Source organism: Liolophura sinensis, chromosome 7 (genome assembly GCF_032854445.1).
Source record: "Liolophura sinensis isolate JHLJ2023 chromosome 7, CUHK_Ljap_v2, whole genome shotgun sequence".
Taxonomy (NCBI): domain Eukaryota; kingdom Metazoa; phylum Mollusca; class Polyplacophora; order Chitonida; family Chitonidae; genus Liolophura; species Liolophura sinensis.
Genome location: NC_088301.1, coordinates 57,010,573 through 57,024,355, shown reverse-complemented (window position 1 = coordinate 57,024,355; position 13,783 = coordinate 57,010,573). Strand labels below are relative to the sequence as shown.

Below are 13,783 nucleotides of genomic sequence, written 5' to 3'. Positions count from 1 at the left end.
ATCGTTGACCAATCAGAGCCATCAATAAAGAGAATGTGGGCCAATCAAATTATAGGTTGTAAACGATGTCGACGCGGTACAGGGTATCACGTGACGTTAACGCCTTCCCTCTAGCTCAACAATCAAAATGGAGACACAGACTGCACGCGGGCATGATTCGAATATATCGTGTCTTTTCCCAGAGATACTCGCAATCATTTTCAGTTACTTAGACGTCCGAGACAAAGGCAGAGTAGCACAAGTATGTGTCGCTTGGAGAAATGCCACGTATAACCGAATAGTATGGAGAGGTGTCGAGGCGAAACTTCATCTCCGCCGGGCTAACCCGTCTTTGTTTCCCAGTCTGGTAAAACGTGGTATCCGTAAGATACAAGTGTTGAGTTTACGCCGAAGTCTGAGGGAAGTGATCGGAGGAATCCCTTGCCTAGAAAGTCTCAATCTGAGCGGCTGTTACAATGTGACGGACATCGGCCTGGCCCAGGCCTTCGTGCAGGAGTGGCCGCACATAACCGTGTTGGACTTAAGTTTGTGTAAACAAATAAAAGACGAGAGCTTGGGTCGAATCGCACAGTTTCTTAAAAACTTGGAAGTGCTGGAGCTTGGAGGATGCTGCAATATCACAAGCATAGGACTGCGCCTCATTGCGTGGGGTTTAAAAAAATTAAAGAGATTAAACCTGCGAAGTTGTCGTAATATTTCAGACGACGGAATTGGCCATTTGGCCGGACTGTGTCCGGATGCAGCGGAAGGGAACCTTGAGCTGGAGCACCTGGGCTTGCAAGACTGTCAAAAATTAACAGATCAATCGCTGAAACATGTTAGTGTGGGGCTCACTAATCTCAAAACAATAAATCTCAGTTTCTGTGGAAGTGTGACAGATTCTGGAATTAAATATCTGGCCAAAATGGCGAGTTTGCAAGAAATTAATTTGCGAAGCTGTGACAATATCAGTGATATAGGATTAGGCTATTTGTCAGAAGGAGGTTCAAGGATATCTGCGCTGGATGTGAGTTTTTGTGACAGAGTTGGTGATCAGGGACTGATTTTTCTCTCACAAGGCTTATTCAGTCTGCGAAGTCTCAGTGTGTGTGCATGTAATATTGGCGATGATGGCATTGGTAGGCTTGTGAGGACGTTGCATGACCTGACAACATTAAACATTGGCCAGTGTAACAGGCTGACAGATCGGTCACTGTCACATATTGGTGATCATCTGAAAAACTTAAAATCCATTGACTTGTATGGGTGCACAAAAATCTCAACTGTGGGTTTGGAAAGAATAATGCAGCTAAGAACACTGACAACTCTGAATCTAGGCCTGTGGCACAAGAGGTGAAGTTTGCTCTGTGTGAATATATTGTCCTGAACATTTTTGTTACTCTATCAGAGCACAGGTGTTCTGTACTTTTGTGTATGTCCTGATGTTAGTCAATTCTCATCAAGTGCCATTAATAGTGAACTGTTAATTGAGTGCATGGCCATATCGGGTTATTTCATGTACATGTATTTACTCAACTGCCTGTCCATTTCACTAGTTCAGACTTGTTAAAATCTGATTATGATGAGAAATGGGTCGATCAGAGCTGATGTTTTGTAGATGTTTACCCTAGCTATTGGAATGATGTGCTTTGACTCTCAGTCATATCTGCTGCTAGACCAATCTATTTTTTTGTCATTACCCTACATGTACTTTTTATTCATTCGAAAGTGCACGTGGAACTTATTGCAGTTCTCTACTACCTTAAGCAAAATTCCTGTGACAGCAAATCCACCACATGAATTCTGTTGCCTGGTTAAGCTTCCACAACAGTAACAAATTTACACATGTGCATTACAGATTTTATGCAGACGTAATATGTGTTCAACTCTGTGGATGAAAACTTTACAGTCTTTGTGAGAATTGCCTTTGAAGGTGTTGGATGTTTATGGCACCTTACTGAGGCTTACTTTTTTCTTTCATAATAATGTTCAAATTTATCCTTTCATCTACTAATACTTGGCCGAAGTAAAGTTGGCAAAATGTTAACTCTGGATAAACTATTGTGTGATTTCTGACCTTCTGTTCAGGCTCTTGTTATTATTTTTGAGAAGTGTTTAGATTTTAATTACTTCATGAACAGTAGCTGATCTATAAGGAAGATGAATTGAAAAATATATGTAAATTTTTGTTAGCAACAGAAAAGAATGGTCGGTGGAATTTAGATGTAGTTCATTAAGTTAAGTTCATTAGTTTCTTCTTCACAAAAGAAGAGAATACCCAACTTTTTTAGATTGAAGTTTGAAATTAAACTGGTGTGATGACTTTATTTGAAACTAAAGATATAGAAATGGATGATGGCCATTCTTTCTGGCATTATATATTAGCTTACATTATTTTTGGAGTCGGTTTCTGTGCTCAGAAAGAAGAATTTGTTTTATATCTACTCACAGTTGGTCCAGGAATATAATGGTTAATGATAATATTTGAAATTTAGAAAAGTCTATCTTAAACTGTAGCCAATATTTTTAGACAAATGGCTACTGTCCCCATCTGACATGAAAATATATTTTGGACACTAACTTTCTTCTGACTGGCTGTTAGCTGGATGCAACTGTATCCTTACAATATTTTTTTCTTTATGACATGAGTGAAAATTTTTTACTGATTCATTTTAATTTTAATACACCTTGTAATGTATTAGTTGTTTACAGTACTTACATATACAAGTATAATGAATCAGTTGTTATAGTACTTACATATACAAAGATCTGCATAAATATAAAGATTCCTATGAAGGCCAGAACAGTCGGGCTGTACTTAAACTATGATGCATGGAATGTCTTAAGGACTGCAAAGCTTGTATAATGTGGACACATGGTGTTTTCATGGTGTATTGATATATGTAGATGAAAACCTATGAATTCAGAGAAAGTTAATTTATACAAATAACTTTTTGTTCCTGATCAGCCCAGTAAAAGGATCAAATTTGCTTCTGGTAACCATGCTTTGTCATACATTATACTGCTGTCATGTATTGATAATACTGTCTTCTGATACTTTATACTGCCTCAAAGAGAAGGGAAAGTAACAAGACGGGTTGCCTCATAAACTTGAAATTGTTGAAGTGAGGAGACGAATTCACCAAGCTTACTTGTTGTTTTAACTTAGATCATGAACTCAGTAAGTCACTTAAACAATTACATAATATGGAGATGTTTTTAGTGAAGACCTTGCAGACATCTGCAGTGAAATATATATGCAATGATAAATGAAATGTCATGTGCACGAAAACTATATTCTAGAGATATATATATATATATATATATTTTCAGAAGAGCATGGTTATCTCTTCTCGAATTTTCTTGTGAAATATATGTTATGTTTTGTAAGTTTTGGTGTTCTTTTGTGGTTGATTATGGCCCCTGTATAATATGAACATTTGTTCAAGCAGATTAAGCTGTCTCAGTGAGGAGTTAGAATGGTACATGTAATCCCTGACCAATAGATGAAGGTATCAAATAGAGCTTTCATCGCTCATACTGCATTTATAGGTCAGAAAGTGTGCGTGTTGTGTGGGCTGGGCGTTGCAGGGCCCTTTTGTGTGCAATACACCAATCAAATACCTAAACTTTTGTTTATCTGTTAAGGTTTAACCATGAATACATCAACACACATTTCAAAAGGCTAGGTTGTGTGCCACATAAGTGGATGTTATATACTGTGAAAACACACTTGCTTATTTTGAACTGCTTCAGAGGTGAAAATGCCTCATATTCACTTCTGCTTGTGATATAATCCAGTTCTTGTGGAGCTAGTCAAAATTGGTCAATTAAATTAGATTGTGTAAGTGTTAAGGGCTTTTGTCAAGAAACTTTACTGGCACCAGTTTGTTCAAAGGTGTATTAAAAGGTAAGCGAGGCTTAAATCTTCTTGTCCTGTCTTGTTCTAATGCAAATCCAGTTGGATTTTAGGTCAAACTAAAGATAATATCAGACTTAACTGCAAATACACTTTTGAACAGCTGGGCTCAGTTTGAGAACCCTGTTATATCAACTGTGGAACCTGAATATCCATACAGATGACTTTTGAGTAATCCAGGTATTTAAATTTCAGTCTACCTGCAATTGCCATTTTGCTTTCAAATGTTAAAAATGCCTTAAGACAATCCTGATCTTCCATGTTGGATATCACCAGTCCATCAAGAGTATCTGGTAAGTACATTTAAAGAATTTATAATTACAGGTTGTCATGCCAAAGTAGATAAGTCAGACTCAGATCCAGTCTATGGAGGCACAGAAATTTAACTTCATTTATTTCAACCTTGGTTACTAAAAGACAATTTTTTTTTACTGTCATCGGAAATAAACTCTAACTTTTGGGTTGTCACGAACAAATTTGGCCGAGGGAAAATAAATGTATAGATCATAAAAACCCAAAACCGTCCGCTAAAACAGATGAGACATGGCATAGTGTAAATGGATATGCTCACCTAAGAGAAAAGGCCCTTAACCGATAAAGTCGCGAGTTCAAATGTAATCCCGGTGGCTTGACTGAGTCACAGGTTGGTACGGCAACAACCCCAAATCAAAGCTTTCAGGAATGATCAAATGTTTTTGCGAGTCTGTAAACGAAGCACTTGAAGGTGTGTTCCCCCACCTCCTCACCTGTATACCTGTAATAGTAAGGGATTGACAGCATCCAGGGATGATACCTGAGTTATATATACATGTATACTGTTTTTGTACGTTTGATGGGTTAGCACATTTGAATCTCATGAGTGCATATAACTTTTTACAGAGGAGCATCGACGAAGCTCCCACACGGATGTCACTGGAGCAAGGAATCTATATAATGAAATCTATATCCAACAGGATAATTACATTGTAACCTATGTATAGGGTGAGGCGTTCGACAAACGCGTTGATACTTCTGTCAGACACATGGGTTTGACAATCATATTCACTTTATATCTGCTTTGGTCAAAAAACTCAAATGGCTTCATGGAGTCTGGCTCTTATGCTATCTACCCACCTCCGTTCCTAAAAATTTCATCGACATTTTTAAAAGACAAAACTGTGGTTAGTAATGACAAATTCGTGGAACCGTTGAGCGACACGGTTAAATAAAAAACCAAAATGCTGTTCATGCACCATTACACAAAATGCATGTGTACACGCTTAGCTGCAAGCGTGTTACTTTCAGCTGCCTGAGACCTGGCCATGCAAACGAATCCACGCATTGGAGCCCGTCTTCTGGAGATTTGTCAGAGGAACAAAGGTTTTGGAAGACAATAGGCGTATGGGCGTTACGTGTGTGGCTGTCCACTGGCAAAAGATCGGAGGCGACACTCAGACGGTCGATACAGGCACGGAAAACACACGGAAATTAACGCAGTAATGAAAAAAGCGGAAGTAAGGAAGCCATGCACCGGGTCCAGATGGCCACCACCCAAGAACTTGGGTCTCTTGGGATTTACACTACATCGGAGGAGCTCTCGTAGATATGGAATAAGCACTGAACCTGAAGGTGAGGGCTCAGGACCAAAGCACCTCCACTCCCACCCCATCAACATCCCCGCCTTTCTCAAATTTGAGATGCCCCCTCCCTCCACCTATCTCCTGAAATAATGATGTGTGTTTTCATAACACAGCAAATATAGGACAGATATGCGTCCAATCCCCAGAAAAGCAAATAATCCTATACAATGGGTGTCCACATGTGTTATCCCAGCGCGAAAATGCGTGTTTATCCGCAGGATTTGCCTCTTTGGTATGTTTTCCAATACAGTGCTCCACTAGAATAGTCACAGATTGCTCTGACATACAGTTTTGGCAAAATAGTGTTTGGCCAAGGATGGCTGTGGTCTATCCTGGGTGAGTCAAAATTTTTGCTGAATGTAAAGTCAGAGCAATCTTGGACAAGCACCACCGCTGACACTTGTGGGTGCAGGCGTTGCTTTTATTTGAAGAAACGCGCGAAAAATGTGCTTATTCGACGACAACGACACATTAGAAAGCGTTTCGCATTGTGACTCTCTTGCCTGCGCCATTCGAACCAGAGGTACTTATTTGCAACTGCGCGTACACCAGTCCGATTGCTTTCCCGAATTAGCCCATTTTTCACAATTTATCCTGCCTCGTTATATAATCGTTTATGACAGATGCTAATATAGTTATGATTCACGAATAATATTTTAACGTTGCATTTTTCGCTCCCTCGTTCAGCCATTCCCGGAACAAAAAATTATATCATATTCAACCGAAAAGAACAAATAGGCATTTCATGAACGGCTAGATATGTTAGCATATATATAGGCCTATAGATAGTCATTAGAAATCAAAATTTAGATAAGACTAATTAATTTAGTCACGTGGTTACATTTTTCTAAAAAAGGTTATAACTCAGGAACAAGATGGCAAAGAAAGGCCATTGCTCGTAGAGTTACAGGACACACAACATTGCAAATCTCCATCGATGCGTTATATATAACGAGACAATGATGGACTGTAACCTTTAATCCGCCATCACATAGGAACACACCGTGTTTACACTGTTTGACCAAACCTGATTACTTCAGGGTGACATGCATGCAGCATTCAACGACCAAACATGTCTTGTGTTTTCTGAATAGATAAAAGAAATATATATTTTTGGGGACACGGTAATTTTGGATACTTTTATACTACAGATATGCAAAACCCAGCAAAGTTATAAATTGTTACGGCTACCTTATAATTTACTCTAAAACAGTTTATTCTATTGCAGAACCTTTAATGCGTGTTAAACCACCGTTAGGTTTGCTTTTTTTAATAAATCATACAAATAAGGGTTTGCAAACGGCTTGGGGTATATTTAATCTATCACAAACATTTTCACAGCGTAAAATGTTTATAATCTTGGAGAACCACGCCTTCCATTATTTGAATATGTTATATAAGTGCCAGTTCCACAGGTGTTACACGTTTCTATGGTCTAATTTCATAACCATCAATATGACAGAAAGTGCATTCACGAGCGGTTTCTACTGTTAACCAGACCAACGAAAAACAATCTAGGGGAGATAATCGTACAACGAAAGTTGATTTCATGGGCCCACACACCATTTTCCTCACCGCTTCTACACAATAGAATTTTTCAGAAGTCATACCAAAATGTCAGATGACTTCAACACTCACCTTCATCATATTTGTTGAAATGCAGTTTAAATCTTTGTCCAAAACCTATGCGATGTAATATGAACTGAAACTGAAATGGAATATCTCAGAGGTCATTTAAGTAATAACCTTGTTGAATTATTAGTTCAGAAATGCATTGTGTATATATGGCGGTTAAATAAGCTAAGGGCACGATCTTTTATATAAAGCTTTCCTGTATATTCTTATTACAAGAAGGCCGCCCGTGGCCTTACGATGGGTAGTTTGGTAGGCACCTTAAACTCAAAAATGCACTATCACTTTTTAACTAACATTTCGGTGTTTATTTATGTCACCCTTAGGCACGAAAATAGGCTTGCAATTTCACATTACTAGGAATGGCATTTGTACCTATTTGATATGCTTACTTATCTCAGTTTTCACTACGCCCATGGTGGATGTAAACCATAAAGCAGAATTCGAAAGCGACGATAAACCATTAAGATCCGTTAAGTCTACATTTTCTTAAGATTGTCCTTTATAGTCATGTTTTGTTTATATATTCACTTTCCCTGAGGATAAGATCTCCTGTAATGACCACGATCCATTACGGTTCGTCCATACGGCCTGATGTATCAGTGACGGCGAACAAAAAACACACATTCATCCCCCTAAGGCTCAGTTTTAAGCTTCAGTTTTAAGCGGTTATGGACACGGAAGGACTAGTGAGTACATACTGTGAAGGTGAACTAGAACGTTTTGATAAAAAGTACTCAGCAAATAAGTAAAGTTTTTCATTAATTTCACTAAAATGGTTAATGGACATATACTCAACGTGCAAAAACTGTCGAACATTTAGTATGTAGGCAAATTAATCCTATAGACAGCTTAAAAAAGTATTGCGATAGTAACTAAAACTGCCATTTGTCACAAGAAATCGAACAAAAATAATCATTTTTCAATATTCAGGACCCTAACTTTTACGGGAGAAAACATAAGAAAGAAAACGACGAAGCATGCGTACTTATAGACACCAGAATATTCCTAATTATCTTGATCCCTGATATAAGAAACTATACAGTATACTTAAGCAAATTTCGTGGGGCAGAAGGAGTTCAACAAAAATACACAGTTGTTTTGAAAGTGACTGAACTATCAGGGTAATAAAGAGTGCGGTCATTTTGGTGGATTACACTATATGTATATGTAGAGATTATCCATTTTACATTCACTATGTAATGCTTGTATTTCCAAATACGCTCCTATATTTGTCCTTACGTGTATATAGCATGTTTTTACATTAACCCTCGCGGTTCATCCATGATAAGTTAAAGGGGAAAGAGACAAAAAAAAAAAAAAAAAAAACCTGTCTGAGCAGACAGCCCATTTGAATGGGGTGTGTTACATTGCATGAGCAGGTCTTTAGACTCCGAGGAGCACACTCTAACCATTAGGTTACCGAAGCAGTCTATTATATTATGGGTTTTTATTACACAATATGGGCGTCTAAAGAGCTGCTTACAAGAACACTCGCAATTGGTTCACACGTCCGCAAGGATCTTCTTGTTTTGTAACCAAAATTTGAACGGGTTTAGCATGCTTTTCGTCAAAGAATGGTTAAGTGCATTTGTTATTTGTGGATGTAAGATGATGCATGTCTGTGGATTGTGGAACAGTGCTATAGGCGGTCCTATTATATACATAACCATGAAATTATTATCTGTACATTATCCTTACTGTACATTAGCAACTATACAATGTGTTTAATTTTAAAGAATCTTCAAGGAAGATTAAATTATACGTGTATGGCATGATATCTGTTGATCAGACACTTCTTATAAAAGAACAAAAAGTGCACAAACGCGTCGTCCTAAAGTCGAATAAGGGCAAAGAATCACTTAGCAGCGCATGAAGATGTATTTTTTTGTGGAATCATCATTAGAACGACATGGGGTTAAGCACGAAATATTTTATGCCAGCAAAGACTCGTTATCCTTATCTTTAATGTCATATGAAGAAGGTTTTTATGAATTTCGCGATGTTTTACATCCCTCTGATAAAGTCTTTACTCTTGATAAACACTTTAAACAAAAACGAAGCGAACCTGTCAGTGAGTTTTCCGGCACAGACTACGCAATCGCCCCGGGCACGAGTCACTCTGGCTGCCATAAGAACTGTTGTGAGTTACTTGAGATAACGTAAAATTTGAGTGTTCACAACACCTCACCAATTAAACAGACACATTTAGATAACACACCTCACACGGATAATTACTCTTAACTTGGGTGGGACTTTTGACTCCCGACTGTTATAGTTCACCCTCGGTCCGCCTTTTAACAGCTACTTTTACCTGCGGGCGCAACGTTAAAACAATGTCAAGTAATTAAAGTTGTGAACTGGTTGTGACTTCTAGTAATCAGCGAATGTTTTTCTTCAATCTGTCACAAATGGACGTTTACACACGTTATTTATTACCTGCCAGCGACACCGTTAAGAACAACAATGACACTTATATGCGGCTAAGATGAAAGACAAAGTAAACTATCAAAACTATAAACTTTTTGATTTGACGTACTTAATTAGACTGGGTGGGATGGTTTACGGTCTTGAGGGGCATCTTTTGCCCTGGAAGACATATCAAAGGTTTACGGTCTGTGAGATAACAGATAAGCTGAAGACACGTTTAGCAGGAGGAAGTCATACATCATTTTTCGACTAGAATTCTGAATTTTTTTGCATGAGCTATGATTAAAATAATCTTCAAGGTGTTCAGGATTACTCTGACAGGTAACGTCAACTCATCCGTTTTAACTTCACCTTATTGATGCAATCAAGAGAGTCAAAATCAGGGCCTTTAAAAAGGCATCAAGCTATGAAGTCATCAACCTGTGATTTACTGTTTACTCTGTAACTTATTACAGTTCAATATCTCCGAACCGATTGTGTGATACTAATTAGCCAAAATCGTCTGTAACCTAACATTTCCGGTTAAAATATGGCACGAAAGCTATACGTCAGTTTCCGTACCTAACATTAGCAGATGTGCACGCAATTCCTAGATCTATATTCCAGATGTACATGGCATATTATCTAATTTTTACAGCAAATTGTTTGGGCCCTCTAATGTGAAACTGCTAAGGCTAATTTCACATCTTCATTAAGGTTTTACTAAAAATACATCAACGTGCAACATATGTACACACATACGAAAGCCATTTGGATAATAGCTTGAGTTGGTACTCACACAGAAAGTTGAAACCAAACACCTCGGTAGACATTTTTCATACCACGCGTAACAGTGACAAGAATGGTTTACACTGCATTGTTATATACTTGACTAAGCAATATTACACATAAATCTGAAACAGAGCACCCAAAGAGATTATTCACCACACCTATGAAACTGACAAGTGTGTACCTTGCACTGTTATATACGTTTCCTCGATATATCACTTAGACATCACAGTTTAATTTTATATTAAACATGTTTATGTTTACATTGTTTTCCTTATTTCTCTTGATCCATTATTGTCAAACATTTTAACACATACAAAATATAACGCGACAGGTGCAATTAAAAAAATTGCAAATTAAATTGAGTCACGTTACAAATGTTCAAGATTACTAGACTTTAAAGGACAAGACAGCCCCTGGCTAAAACACATTTCAATCAAAAGCAGGATAGTCCAGCTTTCTAAAAAGTATCATACCTTATTGTTTTAATGAGATTTCACCGAATTACATGTAGAACAAAATGACAATAGTGCACAAAGCTAGTGTGAATCGAGGCAGCCATCTTGAGAATTTTATCCAATCAAACACATAGCTATCAGATTGCACGGCTTAAGCTGTGACGTAGCTTTTACCCATTCACTCCATGAAGTGACTTATGATAACACACAACTACTGCATAAGACGTCATTTTGAGATCGTTTACAACGATTTAGTCTCGTGCAGCCGAAGGGCCATTTCACACAATGCTGTTAGACAGGTATGTATCATTTACAGAACACCACACACTTAAAATCTGTTGATTTACAAGTGGTGTAATATTCAATGAAGGTATCAAAAATTATGTCGGACAGCAGCACACCGTCTCGCTCCAAACTGCATTCATCTCTCCGGTAGACCTTAGGCCTCCATAGACACGGTGTTCAAATTGTACAAATACATTTTTGTCGTTTATGTTAGCGTTTAGTCAGCATGCAGTTGCTGAATAACATATATCAGAGTCCGTGAAAAATTTATTAGGGATGCCGAAGGTTTATGGGAATTAGAAGACGGCATTTCATTGCAAATTTTCATTGCACAATGCTTAAAATTAATTAAATAATATGATATATTTTTTTCTCTGAATTTATTCGAACTGATGAATTATGCCCTTTGTCTTTGTCGCATACAGGGGATGTTTTGTTTTTTCCTGCTTTCGTTTGTAAAATACAGTAAAATTATTGAAACGCCGTGTTTAAGCCGAGGTGCTTTCTCTGACATCCGCGATAACTTGATCAGCACTGCTCTCATCTTAGAATCCACCACTACAAAAATGAAGCATAAAATCCAGCGACAGTCGAATACCTATTTCAGCCTCAGCGGTGCTTAGATTTATTCCCGTTTGTGTCAGAATTCAGCATGAGTCCAGTATTACAACAATCCTGTTGTAATTTTGTAAACATTTAATAGGGACCAGAATTACCGGTATCAGCACAACCTCTCCGGAGGTTACAACCTGTATAAATAGGTCGTAAACTGTATAAATGATATAGCTGGTGTGTGAACAGTTCAAACAGTGGAAGAAATATCCTTCCAGTACGCCCAATTTCCCGGAAAGCTATTTATCACTTGGTCCTTCATCGCCGAAGTCCACAACTTTAATCTGCCATAAGCTACTGCTTAGACTATTAAACGGGAAATACCTTCGACGTTAGAGAGCTAGAGTAAACGTGACGTCACCTTGCTGTTGATAACGTGCTGAAGCTGAGACAAGACGAAGCTTTTACTGGGTTAAAACATTCAAGAAAATATTTAATACCCGTTTAAGATACTTTGGTAGTCTTTTAGTGGACATAAGCATTAGCCAGATGTTGTCTTCCACTTCAATCTCCGCTGTGTATGCAAGGCTTTGTATTATATACTATTAAAAATTCCGGTTCGTGATGGTGTTTCTCAAAAATATGATATTATAAAAGTGAATGAATGAAGAATACAGCTTATGCTGTTCACGACATGTCACCCATGATGATCATCAGGTCACACATGATGATCATCAGGTCACCCATGCTGATCATCAGAACACTCCAATACCGCATGTGAAGGCGTTTTGCCTGTCGCGAATATAATGATTAGGCGCGTTTCTGTTCATATCTGACGGTTAGTTTGATTGATTGTCATGATTAAAACTTGTCCCGATACTGTGTCCATCACATCTCTCATAGCTATTGATAACTGTTTACTAATTAAAGGTGTTAAATATTAACATATGTACCTCATCTATATAGAACATATCTCCTACTTTAAAATGTATATAAACATCATCCTGTAAATATAGGGTCCAAACTAATCAGAGCTAAACATTCTCTCCGAAAGAGTAGAAGGAAGGGTATATACGTAATAATCTTCAGATTTACATATATTTTATATACCAGGTGCTTTAATATGACATGCCAATATTCTTGTACTGTTTAATACTTTTCATTGTGAAACCCTACGTGTATACATTTATACTCTGCGCTTGTGGTCTTACTGGCAAATTTTGTGGGGGATGAATTTGAACGTTTAATAAGCTATAATGCATTTCTTTCCTTTGTTTATTTTTGTTTGTTTTGTTTTGTTTTCGTTTCCATCCATGCACAGAACAAACCTGATCAGTCACATGTACAGTCGTTTACATTTAAACGCTTTTAAAATACTTTTAGAGAAAAGAATAGCGAAGGGGACATGCACCAAGCAATAAAACGTAATGTTGTAAAAACAAATGTCTTCAGTGTATGTAAACTCATGCGGAAATCACGAAGAAGTTAAATTATAAACCTTTTCAGTGCGTGTTACAAATAATTTCTTTGTGGAGCGACATCTTTTGTATTAAAACAATACTATGAAAAATTTTATTCTGGGCCGGAATCCCAGCCGTGCTAATGCAGAAAGACTCCATTAACACCCGAATGGCAAGCTTTATAGGCGACAAGTCTAAGGGGAAGATGTTTTAAACATTGAGATGAAAGCATTGGTTATATTTGAAACTTAAAGTAATTTTTTATGAATATCTGTCTGAAAAAACAAAACAAATGAACGATGACTTTATATATTCTCGAGAACAATCTGAATCAGTAACATATTAAGACCAGAGAGGGCCAGGATCGCTAGTTTCTGACACACCGACTTTCCACCGGCCTATGACATAGTTATGGGGAAACATACTTCCTAAACAAAAATTATGCTCGTTTTAACTTTAGTGTGGGCGAACCCACCTTAATAACTCACCCCGAGCTGGTCTCTGATCGACAACAGATGGACAGGTATAAGAGAAATGCAGAGTGACGTTAGAACTTGGCTGTGTGCACCTGATTTACACCTATAAGCGCGTGAACTTCCTCTTAAAAAGCACTTTCAGAATTTCTGAATGAATTCGTCAGCGATGACGACCGGTGTCTATATAGTTTGGCTGGGGACAATA

The 13,783-nt window shown here is 37.7% G+C and overlaps 2 protein-coding genes across 4 annotated transcripts in view; one reads left to right on the top strand and one right to left on the bottom strand.

Annotated features, from left to right (window-relative positions):
- The window catches only part of LOC135470351 (protein Wnt-5b-like), an 82,597-nt gene that overhangs the window by 42,109 nt on the left and 26,705 nt on the right, over positions 1-13,783 (bottom strand). The window lies entirely within an intron of this gene.
- Positions 128-2,518, top strand: LOC135471126 (F-box/LRR-repeat protein 14-like). Its single transcript, XM_064750205.1, has one exon. It carries the CDS (start codon positions 128-130, stop codon positions 1,334-1,336), a length of 1,209 nt encoding a protein of 402 aa, XP_064606275.1. The 3' UTR covers positions 1,337-2,518.

Bases quoted from the DNA above. Each gene is read 5' to 3' on its own strand.
- LOC135471126 (XM_064750205.1), top strand. From the start codon at position 128: ATGGAGACACAGACTGCACGCGGGCATGATTCGAATATATCGTGTCTT.